Here is a 23,664-nt window from a genome sequence, read left to right as displayed (position 1 = left end):
TGGAAGATGGTCCATAAGAGTAGTTAATTTAGTATAACTGTCATGATTGGAGAGGTGAGCTGCATAATTTGTCATTTGCAGTAAAAGTGTGGCAGACGCATAAATTTTTCTTTCAAGTAAATCAGTCTTTTACTGTCCTTATCCATATATGTGTTCTTGATTTCTGGGGTCTTTGATCTATGCTGTGCAGCACCCATGATTAGAGAATTAGGCTGGGGGATGCATAAAGAGGAATTCCATGCCTTTTGAGGGGACAAAATACTTCCTATCATCTTCTTGTTTGTTGGTGGGTCTGAAGAAGGCATTTGCCAAATATCGCCTCCAGCGTCTAGTATAGCGTTGTCCAAGTGGATAGCCATTTTAGAACTTTCTGCAGGTCGTAAGTTCCTGAGAATCCGGTGTTGCTTCTCCTGCACTTCAGTAGGTTGGACCTCTTGGCTTTCAGCAACCCTTATAAATAGCTCCCGAAATTGTCTGAGATTGTCGGGGGGGGTGAGAAATGTCACCTGGAATGACTGCCTCATATGGGAAGAAGAGGATATCTCTGTTGGGGACACATCTGCTGGGACATCTTCTGGCTCGGAGATTGTTGCCTCCTCAAACTCAGAATGGGGGCAATGAGGTGATAAAGGTTGAGTTTCAGAGATGGGAGGATGGTCTGGAAGCGAGGAGGGAGGGTGAGGTTCCTGTGGAAATCTGCATGCGTAAGGTAACCATTTGGAAGTTCTCCATCTATAGGAATGATAGTGATGAGATCTGTGATGGTAGCAGTCATCATAGTGGTGACACAGTCTGTCCAGTGAGGAATATCATGATGAGTAATGATGCATGTAGTCATGCCAATGTCGTGCTCGAGGCGATACAGGATGGTAAGAATGGCTGTATGAGGTCCTGGGCGAAGGTGGATGCGACAGAAAGATGTGCCTGGAAGGATGACACCCTTGTTCCAGTTCCTTTGGGAAGAGACACGGTGGTCACAGATAAGGCGAGAGTGGGGAACCAGACTGTCTTACAGCATGGGTGGGCAAAACAGGCGACCGCGGTACCAGAGGCAAGGGCAAGAATGCCAGACAGAACACTGGTGAAGGCAAATCTGGCATAGGGCTGGGCTCCTTTTTGGATTTGGAGGCTGCTTTATTTGGTTCTGAAGGGGTAGCTGACGCACACGGTGCCAAGAGCTGCAGTGACATACAGATCTTTGACTCCAAGACAATTGGTACCAGTGCAGACAAATGTTGGTGCTGAGGTAGTCAGCACCCCGGCTTGGTTACCGTGGTTGGTGCCGAGGTTACTTTTGTTTGTGATTTGGTCCTGTGCCGTCAGCACTGGGAATGATGGGTTGTTATTCTTTGGCCCCTTTGTCACCTTTCATTGAGAAGGGATGTTGGCGGAGGCCTCAGATTTACTGGCATCGCCTACCCTGCTACTTGAAAGGAATAGCAGGGACCTGGTGGGCAATGCTCTCATCTTTTCTGAAGGGAGCAAACCCAGTGACGACTCTCTTCATTTCTGAGTGGTAGCATTATCTGAGCCCATTAGTGATTCCGCTGCCTGCAGTACTTTATCAAACAAAATCATTCTAAGCCATGTTTCTCTGTCTCAGCAGGCCCTCTCATAAGTTTTGAACGGTGAGGGCACTTCTGGGGAACATGCGCTTTGCCCAAACAACGAATGCATGAAGAGTGGCCATTAGAGGCCAGCATTGCCTTGTGGCACAAATCACACTTTTTGAAGACGGGGAAGCAGACATCTTGTTTGATCGATTTTCTGTCGGGTTTTTTTTTTAAACCATCACAGTTAACATTCTAGGAAAATGTTTTAACACAAAAAAGTAACCACTGACTACCGAAGTATATCGATGAAGTAAAAACTTTTTTTTTTAAAATGACAAAATAATTAACTAACACTAACTAATAAGTAGTTACTAACTATGACTAACTGGAGAACTATGTAACAAGTATTTCAGAGGAAAATAACTCTGACGAGAGGAGAACCATTAGCTCCATCTATGGCCAGGGCGGCTGAAAGGAATTAGCTTGAGCTGGACCATACATGTAACTAAAAGGGCACAAATGGAGTGAGATGCTAATCGTGCTTGTGCGGTCCGACTGACTACAGCTATCAAAATCTTCCATCTGTGGTGCCGGAAGAGGGCCCAACATCTACAGTGGAGCACCCCCAGGGACGTCACTCAAAGAAGAAGTAAAAGATTTGTCCAACCCTGACCAAGCTGTGCTTCTCAAGTTAAGGCAGAGGATAGGGAGCAGGAAATGAATTATTTTAAACGTACGTTTTATTCTCCACCCTTCTGCCCTCACACAACCCCTTGAGCAAATACCCGAGATACTGAAAGCATTGGATTTCTATTCAGACACAGTGAGCAAACCTCTCACTATATACTAAAACTGGTACACACTACTGCGGTGGAGGCTGTTACTAGATTTGCTGATTACTCTGGAGTATGCTTATTTATTTGGGATTATAGGGGCAGAGGTGAACAATTCTATCAGTGTATCCTGTGACACTGGTGTTCCTAAGGAGCTTCACTTCCCCCTTCTGCTAATTCCCTCCCAATGAAGCTATTCTGCCCAACACAGGAGCAAGCTGTTTCACCAGCCACACATGGGCTAATCATAGGAGAGGAACATACCTGCCGCCTACCCCTTGTAAAACACTTCAAGTGGCCAGTCAAGGGAGGCATGAAGCTCACAGATGCAAAACAAAAGGGATTTGCAGTTTGGTTTACAGATGGCTTGAGTTTTTACCATATGGGTCATCCCCAGGCAGGATATGGAGCCATCCGCATAAATGATGGAGAGATGCTCCAAGGACCAGCTTGCCCCCAGTTCTGACCAAACAGCTGAGGTGGAATCAGTTAGAGCTGTCCTAGCTTATGAATCCCAGGACATTTCTGTTACTATTTACATTCACTCGGACTGAACAACCAGAGGTACTCCGGCATCGCTGAGCCTTACAGTGGGATCTACATTAAAACAGTTAACTAATTAAGTGCTGTTGTTTAACCTGTTAACATCCCTAGTAGACACACGCAAGGAGCACAGGTAGCGCCAGGTGAGGAGGAGGATGAGGGAGAATGTGGGAGGCTGAGAGAGAGGTCTCATGCATCTGATGAAGCGGGTCTTTGCACACCAAAGCTTATGCCCCAAAATATGTTCGTCTATAAGGTGCCACAGGACTTCTTGTTGTTTTTGCAACTACAGACTAACAAGGCTACCACTCAGATACCCAGAGAGAATATCCCACCCCCATCTCTTAAGCCCATATCTGAAACATCCTCTCTCTTTGAACATACATGGAGCTTTCAAAGTGTCAGTTCTATGGGTTTTTGGGGGGAGCTAAGGTTGGACCACAACAGATACTGCTTGTCATTCCTCCACTGGCTGGGACTTTGTGACCATACAAGTAGCTCAAAATCAGAATTTAGCTCCAGGTGCTGAACTCCTTTTAGTGAGCTGAGCCAAGAAAGAGATGTATAAAATCCACCGAAAAGCATCATTCTTCCGGCACCTCCCGTTATTCCTACAGACTAGCCTAACAAGAGCATTACTATCCTAAGTGAAGAAATATTTGCTTTTGGCTATTTTTTCCCATTTGTAGGATTTGTATACATTGTAAGTCTATTAACTAGCTCATCATGAGTAATTTATTATTTTGAAAGAAAGATAAAGAAAATATTTTGCCCCTGGTAAACTGTAGAAGATTTTTGTGGCATTTGCAAGGCTGATGTGTATAAAACACATAAACAATGCAAAGGAAACAAACCAAGATACACAATGCTGTTTGGATCCCCGTCCCCTGCCCACCCCACCACAATGCAATGTAAGGAAGTTTGTCAATGAGAATTCCGGTAAAAGAAAAATAAGATTACACAACATCTGAAAAAAACAAAACCTGAAACTTATCAGAGAACCCTGTTTCCATTTAGAACTGACATCACTAAAGTCAACACTTATTTCATGGAAATACTTAGGGGAGGAGGTTCCAAAACAGTATCCGAAGGGTGATGACTACTGATATTCCTAGAAATGGGTTGGTTTTGGCCTCAACATGAGTATTTTTACATGGAAAGAACAAATACTGGTTAGTGTCAAAGCTATGGAACAAGATACTAATCAACAAAGCACAACAAGTTCTTCAATTATCTTGATTCTGGAAAAACAAGTATAATTTCCAACTTAAGGAAAGAGTGGAGTTAGCACTAATAAAGCCAGTGCATTGAAAATAATACGTAATCACTGTGCAGGGACTGGAAGTACAGGCTAGCTGACCAGAGTACATTTTCATCTGTGATCCTAGGTTTGTACTTGGACAGCTGCTCCTCCCATGACTCACGTTGCTGCAATTAAACTTCTAATTTTAGCCCAATAACTCTAGCCAAACTAGTGCAGATATACATAATCGAGCAGGATATTATACCTTTCAGCTTCAACGTCAAATGTATGCTTAGGCCTGCAGCCAACCATATCATTTCCTTCTCGCACAGTGCATCACCTTCTGTAGGAAACTTAAATATATGGAACCCCAACATACTTCTGAATATTTATGCTCTTATCAGTGATTGACAAAAGGTCTGTTTTGTTTGGCCTGATAAAAGTTTGTATATTTTTAAAAAGGAGCATTATAGCCTTACTAAATCGAGCTTGGAGCTGGCTTAGTGGCTTGAGGAAAAGCCTCAAGTTCACAGAGAAACTTGGCTTCTGAATCTGTTTTGTTCTGCAGCAGTGCTATACTAAAAAGGTGCCAGATAGCAGATGTAAGGAGCTGTAGTAACAACAAAAGAAAACCATCATTAAATTATGAAAGGCTCAAAATTTACTGTTATGCTGAAGTCCTGAGATGTTCCTCATATAGCATACTGGTGCTGTGATGGTGCTATTTGGCATGCTACCTCTAAGAAAATGAGCATGGGAGATTTATTTCCAAAGGGTAATTTTTCTGGCACATTACAAGAGCCGGATAATAGATGGTTAGAATGAGAGAACCAATTCCAGATTCTTACCCAGAACCGAAGACAGTTAAAAGACGAATAACTTCACTGGCTTGCAAAGATTCCAAGGAGCCAATTAACCTTACACCTTATTAATATCCCATGTTAAGTCTTACAGAGCTACTGCTGCAGTCTCAATCAATCGTTTAAACACTAGAAAAGCATGCATACGTTCAACAAGCAAGAGGAAAATCTCAATTTCCTCCCTAACTCTTACGAACATTCTTTGTACAGATATAACCATTTCATTTATGGGACTGACTTTTGCATCCCCTAGCAAGGGCACAGTTTGACTGGCATAAAAGTGCCTTATGCCCATGTAGCTTATTCACATTCCTACATGGGAACAGGTGCCCTGATATATATATCTGAAGTGATATAACTGTGTTCACATCAGAGGGGTACCATCAATATAACTGGTTTAATACAGCTAAAAGCAGGGAAACTTTTGTTCAGGCAAACCCGCAAAGTGCTGTAAAGAGCTAGTCTGTTCTGCCCTACCACCCAGAACAGCTGCTTTTACATTTAAGAAAGATTAGGTGGAGCTTCCTGCACAGCCCTGCGATGGTGCGCTCTAGCAGCCAGGGAGCTTCCTGCTGAAAGACATGAGGCCCTACAGACTGGAAGGCTTGCTGGATGAGCATTTTCAACCTTTGGGGCAGTTTGCAATACTTTATTTTATTTAAGTCAGTGAAAGCCTTGTTAATTGGCACTTGTCTTAGCCTCCCACCACAGCCCACTCCTGCACCTTCTTTTTTTGTTACTGATGAACTCCATAGGTCAGTCCTCTGTTTTTTTTTCTGATTACTGGTATCCAGATGAATATGCACCTGTGGAAAAAATAGATGCGTGACAACATCTTCCCACAGACTGCTGAATAAATGAGATATATCTGTTCCCGCATAAGCCTAGATTCTGCACGGGGATAACAGAGGTTCACCAGCAGTTCTTGTAATGCTTACACAGGTTGAACATCTCTAGCCCAGCACTCTCTCATCTGGCAACAGGCGACATCCAGCATGATTTTAATTAGCCAGATGAGCACTTATCATGGGTGTGGCCAAGTTTCCTGTGGTCCCATAAAGTTTGTTTACAGCCATCAGTCCTGACGCTCAGTGTTCTATGCTGTTATTTAGTTCTAATTTACCCCTAAATGTCTTCCAAGAACCTAGTAAGCAGTGAAAGTGCTAGTAATACTGCTAGACAATATTGATCTCCCATGGTCCTGCAAATTCTCTTGTTCACCACCAGCCGGGTCCTGAGGGTGTTGGCCTAGAGAGATTCAACCTGTAGTATCTGGTAATTTCCTTTCCTCGTTTCTCCCTCACACTCCCAAAAACACCCCACAAGAACTACAAGTGTGCACCACCAAATTCCTTTCTTGAACAAATTACTGGAGCCAAATTTCCTAGTTTGCACAAACCAAAAGCAAAAATACAATTATTTAGTATGGTACTTGTTACCTCCCATTGGGCTGTAGTGTACAATAAGAATATTATTAGAACAACAGGCTGCACATAGGGCAATAAAAATATAAAATCCCAAAAAAATCAAATTTCTGATAAGACTAGCTTCTCTTCACTGGGTGTGGTGAGGGATCGTCCCTCAGATATTTTCAAAATAAGGAAAATGAAGGAAAAATCCAAAAGAAAATGCTCATGTAGGTAAAGACCTCAAAAGCTACAGGGTGATCTAAAAGTCAGCAGTTGGGAGTTAAGGATGAACAACAGTACAATAATTTCAAGTGTGGGGTAAAAACATGCAGTAAAGTATCAGCGAAAACGACTGTTGCTAAGAGTATGAAAAACAGACATTTTTGGAGAAGGAAAGGATAGAGGGGAGACTGATAAAAATGCAAGGTAAGATTAAGATCAACCAAAAGAGAGCAATTTACCAAATGCAGTAGAAGCTAATTTATGCAACCCCCTCTAAGAGATCTATTTAGAATTAAGACATGTCCTAACATTTTGCATTGCACTGAAAGGTCAGTGTATCCCACACTCCTTTTATTTACATAAATTACATTCTCTTGCTCTCTTTTGATAGGCTGTGTTTTACTACATTTAAGCTGTGTCTACACGTGCACGCTACTTCGAAGTAGTGGCACCAACTTCGACATTAGGCGGCAAGACGTCGAAGTTGCTAACCTCATGAGGGGATCGGAATAGCGCCCTACTTCGACGTTGAACGTCGAAGTAGGGACTGTGTAGACGATCTGCGTCCCACAACATCGAAATTGCTGGGTCCTCCATGGTGGCCATCAGCTGGGGGGTTGAGAGATGCTCTCTCTCCAGCCCCTGCGGGGCTCTATGGTCACCATGGGCAGCAGCCCTTAGCCCAGGGCTTCTGGCTGCTTCTGCGGCAGCTGGGGATCTATGCTGCAGGCACAGGGTCTGCAACCAGTTGTCAGCTCTGTGTATCTTGTGTTGTTTAGTGCAACTGTGTCTGGGAGGGGCCCTTTAAGGGAGCGGCTTGCTGTTGAGTCCGCCCTGTGACCCTGTCTGCAGCTGTGCCTGCCACCCTTATTTCGATGTGTGCTACTCTGGCGTGTAGACGTACCCTCGCAGCGCCTATTTCGATGTGGTGCCGCGCAACGTCGAAGTTGAACATCGACGTTGCCAGCCCTGGAGGACGTATAGACGTTATTCATCGAAATAGCCTATTTCGATGTTGCGACATCGAAATAAGCTATTTCGATGTTGGCTTCACATGTAGACGTAGCCTTAGTGTGGGAAAAGAAAAATAAAATCATACCATAGTGAATTAAGTTCTTCCATGAGAATCAAGTTTAGTCTTTCCAAGCACTATGCAGGACAGTTCATTTTAAACTGGTCATGACCAATTTCATAATCTGTCCAATTTTTGGGTGAAAGGGAGAGCAGGGAATGACACACTTTTATCAGCAAAGTATGTATCTCTCGGTGGACATGAAAGAATCAGAGCATCCATTTTTTAAAAGAACATGCACTCTGTTGCATGGATTTTCCATGCCAGAAGGAAGAGGCCTTGTTAATTTTAAGGGTGATGAGGGTATGCATTTCATCATAAGTGGGACTGCAAAACTTTAGCCGCTCAAGAGACTAGTTTAGGAATACATTAAGGCCAAATCTATATTTAAAAGTTAGTTCAACTCTCAGGGATGTAAACAATTCAGCCCTGACCCTGAACACGGCAGCTGTGCTGATCTAGCTCCTTTTTGAAGATGCAACCAGTTTGATGAAATAATGCTTCTGAAGACCTAGATACTGCTGCCCAGGAAGGTAGAATTCCTCCAGCAAAAGAAAACTCTCCCATCCATCAATGTAGAAAGCATCTACACTATGATGTTATAACAGGATAACTATGGTGCTACAGCTATGCCTGGAGCACCCATTGTGTGGACACGGACTAATTCTCAAATGAAAACATGTGGCATCAAAGTTTTCCCATCATCAGAGCATCTTCGTGCTTTCTAGGTTCTTAGGAGAAATTTAAAGCTAAAAGTCAGATGTTCTCTTCTTCTTGGAACATGAGCAGGGGACTCTAACCCCAAGCAGTACTCAAAGATTTGAAACCCCTTTGACTTGCACTTGTGGGATTTATACATTCTCATCTGCTGGAATTCAGCAACATAATTTGATGTTACATAGTCCTTTTGCACTGATTTCTGCACTGTGTGCTCTTCATTGCAACAGTTTACCCCACCCCACAAACACCAGAGAAGAAGAGAAAAAGCCAAAACACACCAAGCATTTCATACCTTATAATACTTGGATACTGAATGAACTGGCACGGAGCTGGATGTACCTTCTGAAGGATCAACGCTAAAAACAATCTAAGAAGCAGATGGACAAAGCACAGAGATTTTTAAAAAACGCCTCCAGCAATATCAATAACATCTCGAACAATTACGTAAAACTGCTGCTACAACTTTAAAATATACCTTTTGGTATTTGGTTTCTATATTCAGATTCTGTAATTCTGTTTAAAAAAAATAGACCTAATGACGAAAGTACCTGCAACAATCAGGACAAATATTTTTAAATATTATAAGTTCCCATAGGGCCTTCTTCACTGTGAACTGCAAGTACCTGTGACAATACTAAGCAGAAAGGTAAAATAAGTATTAAAATGTATAATCAGAACCTAAACAGGTGTGCTAGTATTTAAACATATTTGTCTTGATTGTCAAAGATACTCTCACCATTCCATCTATTTTTGTGAACAGAATTATGGCACCAGAGTCCATAAAACAAACAGATAGCTACAGAACTAGTCAGCCATTTCTGTGAACAAATACCAAATTTATGCAAACAGCAGAAGTAACAATGCACATGTAACGTCTTGGTAATACTTAGTTCTTCATTGAAGGGGACTGGACTATGGAGGTCTGTTCCAGGCCTACATTGTTTATTCTATGTTATACACAACTGAACGTGATTTTCATTAATTTTCTGAGTAGGAAAAAACTACAAATACACAAGCCAGCAATGATGGGGCTACAGCTGCTTTGAGAAAAAAAGTCTGTATTTCCTGACTTATGCTCAAAAATCTCAGCCACACAATAGTGCCCAAACAATGTTCTTTGCAGGAAAAAAGCAAAATAACGTTACCCTCTACCTATTTCCATCTCTCCATTTACATTACATCCAGTATTGTATATAAATGCCACATGCCAAATAAACTGTAGCATTTGCTCTGAAACGACTGTGCTTCTCCTCTCTTTCTAAGTTTCATGTCTTTTACCAAATGGCAAGGCTTTTATTAAACTTATGGAACTGCAAATTCAAACTGCAGTATTACTGTGTCTCCATACCTGTGCTATGGCCTCTGCCATTGCTCTATGGAAAATGGAGGCTAATCCATGATAATCCAAGAAGGGTTTCTACAGGCATGTGAACAATAAACAGGTTATCAGAGAAGGTGTGGGGCTATTACTAGATGAGGGAGGTAACCTAGTGACAGATGCAGGAAAAGCTGAAGTACTCAATGCTTTTTTTGCCTCAGTCTTCACGGACAAAGTCAACTTCCCCATGACAGTCCTAGATGATGCAGTATGGGAAGGTGGAGGGCAGCCATCTGTGGGGAAGGAACAAGTTCTGAGCTATCTAAAAAAACTAGATGTGCACAAGTCCATGGGTCTGGATTTAATGCAACCCAGGGTACTGAGGGAATTGGCAGAGGTCATTGCTGAACCTTTGGCCATTATTCTTGATGACTCCTGGAGATCGGGGGAGATACCGGATGACTGGAAGAAGGCAAACGCAGTGCCCATCTCTAAAAAAGGAAAGAAGGACAAACCAGGGAACTATACACCCGTCAGCCTTACCTCAATCCCTGGGAAAATAATGGAGGGAATCCTCAAGGAATCCATTTTGAAGCACTTGGAAGAGGGGAAAGTGATCAAAAGTAGCCAACATGGATTCACCAGGGGCAAGTCCTGCCTGACCAATCTGATTAGCTTCTATGACGAGGTAACAAGCTCTGTGGACATGGGGAAGTCAGTGGATGTGATATACCTTGACTTCAGCAAGGCTTTTGATATGGTCTCCCACAACATTCTTGTCCATAAATTAAGGAAATATGGATTGGATCCTTGGACTATAAGATGCATAGAAAGCTGGTTTGATGGTCGGGCCCAACGGATAGTGGTCAATGGCTCAGTATCTGGATGGTGGTCTGTTTCAAGCAGAGTGCCGCAAGGCTCGGTTCTGGGGCCGGTGTTATTCAACATCTTTATTAATGACCTGGATGAGGGACTGGGTCGCACCCTCAGCAAGTTTGCGGATGACACAAAACTCGGGGGAGAGGTAGACATGTTGGAGGGTAGAGAGAGAATCCAGAGTGACCTGGATAAATTGGAGGACTGGGCCAAGAGAAATCTGATGCAGTTCAATAAGCAGAAGTGTAGACTCCTGGACCTGGGGCGGAAGAATCCCAAACATTGTTACAGGCTGGGGACTGACTGGCTCAGCAGCAGTACGATGGAAAGGGACCTAGGAGTTATGGTATATGAATGGCTGGATATGAGCAAACAGTGTGCCCTTGGAGCCATGAAAGCTAATGGCATAGTGGGGTGCACTAGGAGGAGCATTTCGAGCAGATCTAGAGAAGTAGTTATTCCTCTTTATTCGGCACTGGTGAGGCCACATCTGGAATATTGTGTTCAGTTTTGGGCCCCCCAGTATAAAAAGGATGTAGATTTGCTGGAGCAGGTTCAGGGAAGGGCAACAAAAATGATTAAGGGTCTGGAGCACAAGACCTATGAGGATAGGCTGAGGGATTTGGGCTTGTTTAGTTTACAGAAGAGAAGACTCAGAGGTGATCTAATAGCAGCCTTCAACTTCCTGAAGGTGAGCTCTGAAAAGCAGGATGAGAAACTGTCCTCAGTGGTGTTAGATGGCAGAACAAGGAGTAATGGTCAGAAGTTGAAGAGGGAAAGGTGTAGGTTAGATATTAGGAAAAACTACTTCACCAGGCGAGTGGTGAAGCACTGGAATGCGTTGCCTAGAGAGGTGGTGGATTCTCCATCCCTTGAGGTTTTTAAGTCCCAGCTGGACAAGGTCCTGGGTAGGATGACTTAGTAGGGGTTGATCCTGCTTGAAGCAGGGGGCTGGACTAGATGACCTCCTGAGGCCCCTTCCAGCCCTGTGATTCTGTGATAACCATGGGGCACATGAATCAATGTATACTGCTGAATATTGTTTTACCCTACAGTCAGCATCATTTCAATAAAAAACAGCCTGCTTCATAAAAAAAACATTGTTTATAATAGCAATTTTGTAAGCCAAGTTTCTGGAGACGTTCACAAGGCATTAACAGTGCTCATGAAGATACAGGTTATAGTAAAAGGAAGGCGTTTCCCACTATAGTGAAGAAGAATAAAATAAAAACAGCATTCTTGGAAAGTGTAACCAGTGAAGATTAACCTTAGCATGGTCAAACGGAGTTTTACCAAATGTTTAAATAGATTTTTTTTCCCCCAACAAACAAAAACAAAACCTGATAAACTGAATGCAGAGTTGTAGAACAAGGAAACAATGAGGCCCAGAGAACAGGGCTCTGAACTGAGTCAGGAAACTCAATTTCTATTTCTGGTTCTACTACTTAATTGCTGCGTACCTCTGGGCAAACAATTACATCTCTGTGCCTTACCTTACTCACATGGAGATGACGAAATTTGCCTTCTTTTATAAATCATTGAGACAGATGGATACAAAGTGCTACTGTTATTTCAGAACACACATATAATACAACACACCCTTACACAGCTGGACACATTTCACACACATGAACACATGACCAACTCAGCTTTACAAACCAACCTTCTCTAGTGGCTCAATGATCTGAGGAACCAGAATTCAAAACACCTCACTTATAGAACTTACAGAATTTAGGAGTGCCCATCTCACCAGACATGAGAGAAAGAGCTGGTTCTTCCAGATGTATTGCTCATGACCATTCCACATTATGGCGTGTGCTCACCATGTGCACTGATGTCATGATATTTTTCACCTAGCAGCATCCATAAGAGACCCCTGTAGAGGCACTACCATGGCATGGTATAGAAGTCACTGCACATTCCCCTCCCCTCAGTTCCTTCCTCCCAACAACTCTGACAGTGGGGAAGGAGGACAGGGCATGGAATGGACATGAGCAACGCATCTTGAACACCAGTTACAAAAAAGGTAATAATTCTTCTTCTTCAAGTGATTGCTCATGTCCATTCCACATCAGATGACTATAAGTAGCATGAACAGAGGTGGGTAGGAGTTCATGGCCTCACTGACTGCAGCGTAGGCCCACGAACCCAGTGGCCTCTTGAGCCTGCTGCATGAGGGCATAGTGGGCTGTGAATGTGTAGACTGAGGATTATGTCATGGTTCTATAGATGTATTGGATCAGCACATGCGTCAAGAAGGCCACTGATGATGTCTGGGCTCTGGTTGAATGGGCCAATCCTATCTGCAGCAGGGAACACTGGCTAGGTCATAGGTCTGAATATATGAGGTAATCCAGTTGGCCAGCAGCCGTGTGGACACTGGCATGCCCTTCATCCTGTCAGCCATAGCGACATAAGGCTGTGATGAATTGCAAAACAGTTTAGTGCATTCCAGGTAAAAGACCACAGGCCTCCTGAATTACAAGATGTGCAGCTGCTTCTCTTCTGTCTTGTGAAATGTGAGGCAGAACACAGGTAAGGTGATACCGTGATTCATATGGAAGGAGGAGACTACCTTCAGTAGGAAGGCAGAGTGGGGCTGTAGACAGAACTTGTCCTTGAAGAAAACAGCCTACAGGGGTTCTGAAGTTAAGGCCTGAATTTCCAAAACTGTGTCACCGATGTCACAGCAACCAGAAATGCCACCTTCCAGGACAAATGGAAGAGTGAGCAGACATTAAGTGGCTCAAAGGGAGGCCATGGAAGTTGGGAGAGGACTAAGTTAAGATACCACTGAGAGACATGGTTCCGCACCTGTGGACACAGTTGGTAGAGACCATGCAGGAACTTCACCATCATTTTGTGCTAGAACACTGTCTGCCCTTGGCTCAGACCGCAGAAAGCAGTGATGGCCACAAGATGCACCTTAATGGAGAAATACCCCAGGCCTTGGCACTGAAGCTGCAGCAGGTAATGGAGAACTGACAGCACTGGAACCTGTTCCGGAGCACTGTCTTACTCCTCCACCTCGTGGGAGAATCTTGCACACTTCATTTGGTAGGTCAGACTTGTCAAAGGTTTCCTGCTTCCCTCTTGGACCTGTTCTGAGCAGCTACATTCCATCTTCCTCAACTCTGGAGCATCCACGCGGTGAGGTGCAAGGATGTGAGGTCAGGATGGAGGAGCTGGCACAGGTCCTATCAGGTCTGGACAGATAGGGAGGGGCCAGGGCAATATATTACCAAGTACAGTAATTTCTCAACGAATGGTGGTAAGGCCAGGCTGGGGCAATCAGGATGACCTGCGCCTTATCCTGTTGATCTCAAAAAGGACCCTGCTGATAAGAGGGATTGGTGGAAATGTATACAGCAGGCTCTTGGATCATGATAGCAAGAAGGAGCCTGAGGGGGAACATTTGCCCAGCCCCCCCGCCCCCCCGGAACTGCACTGACTCCATTAGCAATGCCTGCAAGCAAATATCCCTTTTCTTAATGGTATTGACATTGAATGATCTACAAATTGGCATTTGTCACTAACATGTCCCTTTCCAAGGCACCACAGACAACTATCATGCAGGTCACATAGGAAGTGTGCACAAAACACAAGGTATGAAGCCCAGGACAACAAACTCTACCTAAACTAACATATTCACTGGTTGAAGAACTATCTACAGAGTTGCTACACTGAGGAGATCTAGCTATGACAAGTGTGATGGGGTTCTGGGGTCCCCAAAGCTCTGCACCCTGTCCGCAGGCAGGAGAGTTTCTCACTTAGCAGGATAACAGTGGGTTTATTAGCCGACAGGACACAGCATCGTACAGAGGAGTCAGTGCAGCAGGCAGAGACAGCCAGTCCAATTCATGTTGGGGAGAAGAGGCCCCGAGGGGCCCCCAGAGCCGGGGACTTGCCCCCTCCCTTGTCTCGCTCTCCCTCAGCCCAGACTAACTGCTTCCCAAATCCCAGTTCCAATTCAAACCCCTCAGGCTCCACCTCCTCCTTTGTCTGCAGTACAAAGGTGTTACCTGGTCATCAAGGTTACCCTCAGCAGGAGCCCCACACCCTGTGTGAGCCCCACACACACACAGGTATCCCCCACTCCATCACATCTCTCCCCCCTTCCAGACAGAACTGAGCGGGGTCACTCAACTGGTGACCTGGGGAAGTTCGCGGCTCTCCCCTTGTGACAGGGCATCAGCTGTACCCTCTGTTCTCCCCTCGATGTGCACCACCTCCACATCATAGTCTTGCTGGGGGAGGCTCCAAGTCAGGAGCTTGGTCTTGGCCCTTTTCATGTGATGCAGCTGGGCAAGTCCCTTTAGTTCCCTTGGGTTGGTTGGTCTCGCTGCTTCGGCCCCGGTCCGTCAGCCACGTTCTCAAGTCGGGCGGGCAGAGCCCATACAGATGCTGCAGCACCAACAGATCAAACAGGTCTTTTGTGGTCTGGGTCCTGCCCCATCTGACCACCAGTCCATACAGCTGCTCCAGCCAATGTCTGGAATTCAGTTACAGTCCAGTAACGGAAGGTACAAATGCTTCCATCCTTGGCATTTAGCCAGACCACCACAATGGTTGTGTGCCTCAGTTTCCCCTTCCATGCCACACAATAGGTTTGGAATGTTCCTTCTCATGTCAGAGGTTGCAAGACTAGTTACAGGGAACAATGGTGACATTTCAGAGTTACAGACTCCTTCAACATACAATTCATGCTTCTACATCAATGTCATCACGTCACATGGCTCTTTTCAAACATTCAGTGCATGGTACAATTCTACAGCTTTTGGTAGCAGCACCCCTTGGTTACAGCAGTCAGCGTGAGCAACAGAACAAACCCATTGCAACTGTACATTTACGTTGCTCTTTGGTAGACCACAACTTTTGTGTAACCTCCTTGAGAATCTGGTATTTTGGGGATAAATGGCTGAGGCGTTTCTTAGCACCATCAAGTTCTAATCTTCTCCCTTGCCCCCTGGGGTGGAAATCTGATCTCTCTGGCTGTGCCCTCCCTTCTAACAAGAGCTGGGCCATTGATGATCTCAGGGAGACAGCCCCCTTCCTGCCAGTCTGGAAATTTGCAAACCAAACTGCTTTCTGAGAGTTGTTTTGTGAGTCCCAGACGCAGAATCCACATGAAGGAATCCCTGTTTATCCCTTACTGGCCCACCAGGCCCACAGCTCCTTCGTCCTTCCACCTCCAACTACTGCCTCCCCATGGAATCAGAAGTCGAATCCAGTATGAGAATATAAGTGTTTCCACCATCTGGAGATGGGGAATTGCTGGCGCTCTCCTGCATCCTACAGAGATTGGCTGTGCAGCTGTTTTACTTGGTTCTCACAGGGCTGCTCACATTCCCTGATAGTTTTTACTTTACTTGCACCAGCTTCCAATTCCTGAGAAACTTTTACACTGCCTGCTTTGGACCCTTCCAGAGCACAGCCAGTGGTTTCACACTCAGGCAGGTCCTGGCCATCAGGAGCTGAAACAAACTTCTCCCCAGGCAAAGGGCTGCTCTGGCTCTTACAGACATGCACCTTTCCTGTTCACTCTCCTTCACCTCACTCCCATTTTCTGCAGTCCCCACAGACGGGTCAGGAAAAGTTTCAGGGAAATTCTCTTCCTCAAGAGCTCCCCCAAACAATAACTCACCCCTGTTTGCCTCCACGGGGACACTGCTCCCTTGAGCCACAACCAGCTCCTGGGTTTCACCTACACCCAGGATCACTTCTGGCCCATCAGGCAGATTCCCACGTAATCCCCCTCCAGGCAGACATCCAGTACCACCGGACAGAAGGTCAGGGTCCCTTTCCTCCCTTCTGCTACCAGCTCCTTTATCTTCATCAGTCAGCATAACTCCATTGCCAGTCTGCTCTTCCTGTGTCCTGGCGAGAGGATGACTCTGGTAGGACAGAGTCCTCTCACCCCTTCCCAGTAACACCTCAGCATCAGGCAAAGAACAAGTACCAGAATCGTCTGGTCTCTGGGATTCCCTGATGATACTAACTGGATCAGACCGAGTTAAAGCATCATCCCCCCTGAGAGACACAGAGGCAGGCCCACTTCCCATCTGGGCTTCAGCCGCCCTCAGATCCAGCTCTGGGATCTTGGCTCCATCTCGAGCCCCCACAGGCTCAGGCAAAGGATTCACTTCCCCAGAAGCAGAAGCACTTTTTTTGCACCAAGGACCAGTGTCCTTAGCAGGGATACCACTGCCCATCCCAGAGCCATTCCCTCTGCTCCAGCCCCCATGGCTGGATTCAGAGTCACACCTGGAATGCTCTTTCCTGGTGGTTCCTTCTCCAGCCACCCCAGGCTGGGGAATCTTCCTTAAACAATGGGCTAGTTTCCTCATTGGCACCTTTTCCAAATGCAGGCTCTGCTCTCTCCCCAGGCTGCTGCTGCTGTTCAACACAGACAGACAATGGGAGACACTCTCTCCTTTGTCCCAGCCTCCCGGCTGGTCTCCACACACACACAGAAGGTGGTGCAGCTTCTCTCACAGACAACTTGCCATTCCCAGTGGACAAGCTGCTTTCCTGCACAGACACACAGGCACCTTCCTCGGCCCAGGCCTGAAAAACTCTTCGCAGGTCTGTCTTGGCCACTAGTAGATGATGGGTTGGAATCGCTCCTTCCTTCCTTGAGCTGTGGCAGGCCACTCGGGGTTCAGAGCTCCATGCAGTCCAGGGTTCCCTGCCCCGATCCGGGCTCACCTCTGCAGGATTTTCCTTAACCCTCAGCTCTGCCACTGCACATCCACGCTGCCTTGTCCAGCTTCTTTAATCTCGATTCAGTTTCCAGGTGCTGCCACTTCACAGCGGAGTTGCTGAGCGTGGTTGCAGGCTCTCAGGCTGATGCCCTCTGCACCCCACGCTTCCTGGAAGAATCCCTTCAGTGTGCCAGGCTCCTTGCGGGTCACAAGCTCCCCGGGGTTAGGCCGTAGGCCCCTCTGCCCTCTGGGACCGACTCCAACAGACTCTCAGAGGAACCCCCTCTTCAGTGTGACACCCGCTCTCGAGAACCACGACCACAGTTGCTTGGGTTCGGCCGCAGGCCCCTCCGCCTTGGGGAGCTGCACCTCACTGCCCTTCAGCACACCTGGGTCTCGCAGGCCCCACTTCTTCCGGGGCCCCGGTTAATTACTGCTGGATGCGCCATCCTCAGGGTGCAGAACATCCCACTCCTGACACCAGTGTGATGGGGTTCTGGGGTCCCCAAAGCTCTGCACCCTGTCCGCAGGCAGGAGAGTTTCTCACTTAGCAGGATATCTCAGAAACATGGTGGAATGAGGAAAATCAGTGGGACACTATCATACCGGGATATAAATTATATCGGAAAGACAGAACAGGTCGTGCGGGTGGCAGAGTGGTACTATATGTGAAGGATAATATAGAATCAAATGAAGTAAAAATCCTAAAGGAATCAAAATGTTCCATAGAATCATTATGGATAACAATTCATTCCTCTAATATGAATATGGCATTAGGAATATATTACCGACCACCTAACCAGGACAGTGATAGTGATGCTGAAATGATGAGGGAGATTAGAGAGGCTATCAAAATAAAAAACACAGTAATAATAGGAGATTTCAATTATCCCCATATTGATTGGGTGCATGTCACCTCAGGACGGGATTCAGAGATTAAATTTCTTGATGCCTTAAATGACTGCTTCTTGGAGCAGCTAGTACAGGAACCCACAAGGGGAGAGTCGATTCTCGATCTAGTTTTGACTGGAACGCAGGATCTGGTCCAAGAGGTAACTGTTACTGGACCGCTTGGAAATAGTGACCACAATATAATAACTTTTAATATTCCTGTGTTGGGAAGAACACCGCAGCGGTCAAACACTCTGGCATTTAATTTCAAAAAGGGGAATTACACTAAAATGAGGAAGCTAGTTAAACAGAAACTAAAAGGTAGAGTAATCAAACTAAAATCCCTGGAAGCTGCATGGAAACTGTTTAAAGACACCATACTAGAGGCCCAACTTAAATGTATACCCCAAATAAAAAAACACAGTAAGAGACCTAACAAAGAACCACCATGGCTAAACAGCCATGTTAAAAAGGCAGTGAGAGAGAAAAGGGCAGCTTTTAAAAAGTGGAAGTCAAATCCTAGTGAGGAAAATAGAAAGGAACATAAACACTCCCAAATTAACTGTCATAATGTAGTAAGAAAAGCCAAAAAAGAGTTTGAGGAACAGCTAGCCAAAAATTCAAAAAACAATAGTAAAATGTTTTTTAAATACATTAGAAGCAGGAAGCCTGCTAAAAAAGCAGTGGGGCCCTTGGATGATAAAGATATAAAAGGAGCGATCAAGGAAGACAGTGCCATTGCGGAGCGATTAAATGATTTCTTTGCTTCAGTCTTCACGGCTGAAGATGTTACAGAGGTTCCTAAATCTGAGCCAGCCTTTTTAGGCAACAAATCTGAGGAACTCACTCAGATTGAAGTGACATTAGAGGAGGTTTTGGAATTAATTGATAAGCTGAATAGTAACAAGTCTCCAGGACCAGACGGCATTCACCCAAGGGTTCTGAAAGAACTCAAATGTGAAATTGCGGAGTTATTAACAGTGGTTTGTAACCTATCCTTTAAATCCACTTTGGTACCAAATGACTGGAAGACGGCCAATATAACACCAATATTTAAAAAAGGCTCTAGAGGAGATCCTGGCAATTATAGACCGATAAGTTTAACATCAGTACCAGGCAAATTAGTAGAAACACTAGTAAAGAGTAAAATTGCAAGGCACATAGAAGAGCACGAATTGTTGGGCAAAAGTCAGCATGGTTTCTGCAGAGGGAAGTCGTGTCTGTCTAATCTATTAGAATTCTTTGAAGGGGTTAATAAACATGCGGACAAGGGGCACCCAGTGGACATAATATACCTAGATTTCCAGAAAGCCTTTGACACGGTCCCACACCAAAGGCTTTTATGTAAATTAGGTGGTCATGGGATAGGAGGAAAGGTCCTTTCATGGATCGGGAATTGGTTAAAAGACAGAAAACAAAGGGTTGGAATAAATGGTAAATTTTCACAATGGAGGGGGGTAACTAGTGGTGTTCCCCAGGGCTCAGTCCTGGGACCGATCCTGTTCAACTTGTTCATCAATGATCTAGAAAATGAGGTAAGCGGTGAGGTGGCAAAGTTTGCAGATGACACCAAGTTGTTCAGGACAGTCAAAAGCAAAAGGGATTGTGAAGAACTACAAAAAGATCTCAGCAAACTGAGTGATTGGGCAGCAAAATGGCAAATGAAATTTAATGTGGGTAAGTGTAAGGTAATGCATGTCAGAAAAAATAACCCAAATTACACGTACTACATGATGGGGTCAAATTTAGCTACGACAGATCAGGAAAGGGATCTTGGAGTTATAGTGGATAGTTCTCTGAAGACATCCACGCAGTGTGCAGCGGCAGTTAGTAAGGCGAATAGGATGTTAGGAATTATTAAAAAAGGGATCGATAATAAGACAAAAGATATCATACTTCCCCTATATAAAACTATGGTACGCCCACATCTCGAGTACTGCGTGCAGATGTGGTCTCCTCACCTCAAAAAAGATATATTGGCATTAGAAAAGGTTCAGAAAAGGGCGACTAAGATGATTAGGGGCTTGGAAAGGGTCCCATATGGGGAGAGGCTAGAGAGACTGGGACTTTTCAGTTTGGAAAAAAGGCGATTGAGGGGCGATATGATAGAGGTATATAAAATCATGAATGGTGTGGAGAAAGTGAATATAGAAAAATTATTTACCTTTTCCCATAATACAAGAACTAGGGGACACCAAATGAAATTGATGGGTAGTAGGTTCAAAACTAATAAAAGGAAATTTTTCTTCACACAGCGCACAGTCAACCTGTGGAACTCCTTGCCCGAGGAGGCTGTGAAGGCCAGGACTCTATTAGGGTTTAAAAAAGAGCTTGATAAATTTTTGCAGGTTAGGTCCATAAATGGCTATTAGCCAGGGATAAAGTATGGTGCCCTAGCCTTCAGTACAAGGGCAGGAGATGGATGGCAGGAGATAAATCACTTGATCATTGTCTTCTGTTCTCCTTCTCTGGGGCACCTGGCATTGGCCACTGTCGGCAGATGGGATGCTGGGCTTGATGGACCTTTGGTCTGACCCAGTATGGCCATTCTTATGTTCTTATGTTCTTATGATAACAGCGGGTTTATTAGCCGACAGAACACAGCATCGTACAGAGGAGTCAGTGCAGCAGGCAGAGACAGCCAGTCCAATTCATGTTGGGGAGAGGAGGCCCCGAGGGGCCCCCAGAGCCGGGGACTTGCCCCCTCCCTTGTCTCGCTCTCCCTCAGCCCAGACTAACTGCTTCCCAAATCCCAGTTCCAATTCAAACCCCTCAGGCTCCACCTCCTCCTTTGTCTGCAGTACAAAGGTGTTACCTGGTCATCAAGGTTACCCTCAGCAGGAGCCCCACACACACACAGGTATCCCCCACTCCATCACAACAAGTCAAAGCAAGCAGTGCCAATTCACTGCTACTGGTGGCAAGAAGAACGAGTCAAGGGGGTGCACCACATTCTTTATACCATGCCATTGTGGTGCCACTCCAGGAGCTGCCAGAGCCGCTCCTCTATGGATGTTGCTAAGGGAAATACTTCCAACACTGGCTCATATAGCAGGAACGCACACCTAATGTGGAATGGACATCAACAAACACTTGAAGCTCTTCACGTGATATATCCCATATACTCCCCACTAAACCTCCTCTTTATGCTGAGTTTCTGAACCGTGTATTTCCAAACAGATTGACTGTAAGAGGAATGAGACCCTCTGCTGATGAATGAAGGGTAGCCTGATTAGTTTGCTGAGGAGACATTGAACCCAGCGAGGCTGATCAAACATGTTCATCACATCATATATCCATCTGAGTAGCGATCCAAGATTCAGAACAGCACTTGACGTAAATCTAGGTGTGCAAGTACGCAAATATTTGTTCCCAAATCTGACTGCATAGATAAAAGCTGTTTAAGGTGTCAATGACCCAGAGCTGGCAGGCAGACAGGAATACAGATCTGTAACTGATCCAGTGATTTTCAACCCACTAGGGAGTGTATATGCAGCTCTTTTTGTGCTATGTGGGCTACATTCATACAATATATATATATATATTACCTGTGTGACCCTGATTGGGCTATAAGAGTCTGAAGGTTGAGAACCATTGATTTGCTCTTTGTCATGCAAGACGGAGATTTAATACGTTCACTCCACTTCATCAAGTGACCTTCAAGCGGGTGTTTTCTGTAATTGGCTTTTGGACATTTGCTTTCTGGTAGCACACCTGACCTAAGCAAGACCAGTAAATAATGGCTGCTACAAGTAAAGAAAGGCCAATGCCTTTGAGGATAAAAAGTATCAACTTGCAAAAGAGGGAGATACAATACTGTGATGAATGGACAGCCTGTTCTGTTGCACAAAGCTAGTTAGGTTTTCCAAGAAAACTACACAATAGGTAACAAGATCTTCCCTTCCTGTCACATTCTCACTCTAAAACAAAGGAGAAAATTTATTTAGTTGCCAAACTCTGCAATACTTGGTAAAACAAACAAACAAACAAAACAAACTGACAATTACTGGGAAATTCACTATTCCTGCTTATCATGTTTCCAAGAATCACCAATGAGGTGAAAACATATTTAACTACTTGAACGCTACCAAATGATCCAAGTAGAGGTGACAAAATGCACTTAGGATACATCAACAGGAGTAAAAAGAGAGGGGGACTACCAGACATTAGGGAAAGTTCATACAGCTCCAACAGTTGGAGGGAGACAGTGGGTCACAACCAACTACAGCAGTCCTCAGGGTCACTGGAGTGGAAGGTGGGAATAGGGCAACTACTGACTATATAGGGTCACTGGTTTCATGTATTTTTCAATTACTGTAAGTGTCATTTGTCAATCTGAATTTATTTCTTACATCTCTACCCGGATGTCCAAATGGTAACAGAGAGGTAGCTGTGTTAATCTGTATCCTAACAAAACAAAAAAGCAGTCATGTAGCACTTTAAAGACTAAGAAAATAATTTATTAGGTGATGAGTGTTCATGGGGCAGACCCACTTCTTTGGATTTGGAGATAGATTTGGAGATTTGGACATGTTGCTGAAAGTGAATTGACATGATTATTATATAACACAGAGATACAAGCAAAAAAAATTGAAATAAAAAAATTGAAATAAAAACTGACAAACCAGATACATAGGACAGAGGGGGGCGCGAAGGGGAAAGAAAATTACTGACTATAAGAGTCTATTGAGTTACGTGACCTACCTGAGATCACTACAAATATCAAAGATGGGGAAGCTATCTTTGTAATGTGCAAGGTAATTGCTATCTCTATTAAGACCAAGTATCAAAATATTGAATTTGAGCATAAATTGCAGTTTACATGTTTCCTATTGTAATATGGCGTTAAAGCCTCTTTTTGTAAGGTGCATATTCTCAGGTCTTCAGCAGTATGGTCCACTCCATTGAAATGCTCACTGACAGGTTTATGTGTATTCAGATTCCTAATGTCTGTTTTGTGTCCATTCATTCTTTGGCAAAGTGATTGTCCAATCTGTCCAATATACATAGCAGAGGGGCATTGCGGGCACATATAACATTGATTGAGGTACAGGAACATGAGCCCCTGATCCTGTAACTAATGTGATTCGGTCCAGTGATGGTGTGTCCAGAATAAATGTGTGTACAAAGCTGGCAATGGGGTTTGTTGCAAGGAAAAGTTCTAGGTTTAGTATTAGTGTGGTATAGCCTGTGGTTGATAGTGAGAATTTTCCTGGTTGTCTGTAAGAGAGAACAGGCCTCTCACCCAGAGCCTGCCAGAGCTTAGCATCACATTCCATTATAGGTTGTTGATGATGTGCTGCAGGGGCTTGAGTTTGGAGCCATAGGTAATGACAAGTGGTGTTCTGTTATTGGCCTTCTTGGGCTTATCTTGAAATAGTTGGTTTCTGAGTATCTGTCTGGCCCTGCCAATCTTTTTT

At 44.7% G+C, this 23,664-nt stretch overlaps 1 protein-coding gene across 1 annotated transcript in view; it reads right to left on the bottom strand.

Annotated features, from left to right (window-relative positions):
- RTEL1 (regulator of telomere elongation helicase 1) overlaps positions 1-23,664 on the bottom strand; it is a 161,489-nt gene that overhangs the window by 104,639 nt on the left and 33,186 nt on the right. The window contains exons 15-16 of the mRNA XM_075011522.1: positions 8,748-8,822; positions 5,757-5,838 (exon numbers count right to left, since the gene is read on the bottom strand). Coding sequence (XP_074867623.1) covers positions 5,757-5,838; positions 8,748-8,822 — 157 coding nt within the window. The remainder of the gene's footprint in view (positions 1-5,756; positions 5,839-8,747; positions 8,823-23,664) is intronic.

This window comes from Carettochelys insculpta, chromosome 17 (genome assembly GCF_033958435.1).
Source record: "Carettochelys insculpta isolate YL-2023 chromosome 17, ASM3395843v1, whole genome shotgun sequence".
NCBI classification, from domain to species: Eukaryota; Metazoa; Chordata; order Testudines; family Carettochelyidae; genus Carettochelys; species Carettochelys insculpta.
The sequence above is the reverse complement of the archived record's forward strand: the minus strand, read 5'-3'. Positions and strand labels throughout refer to the sequence as shown.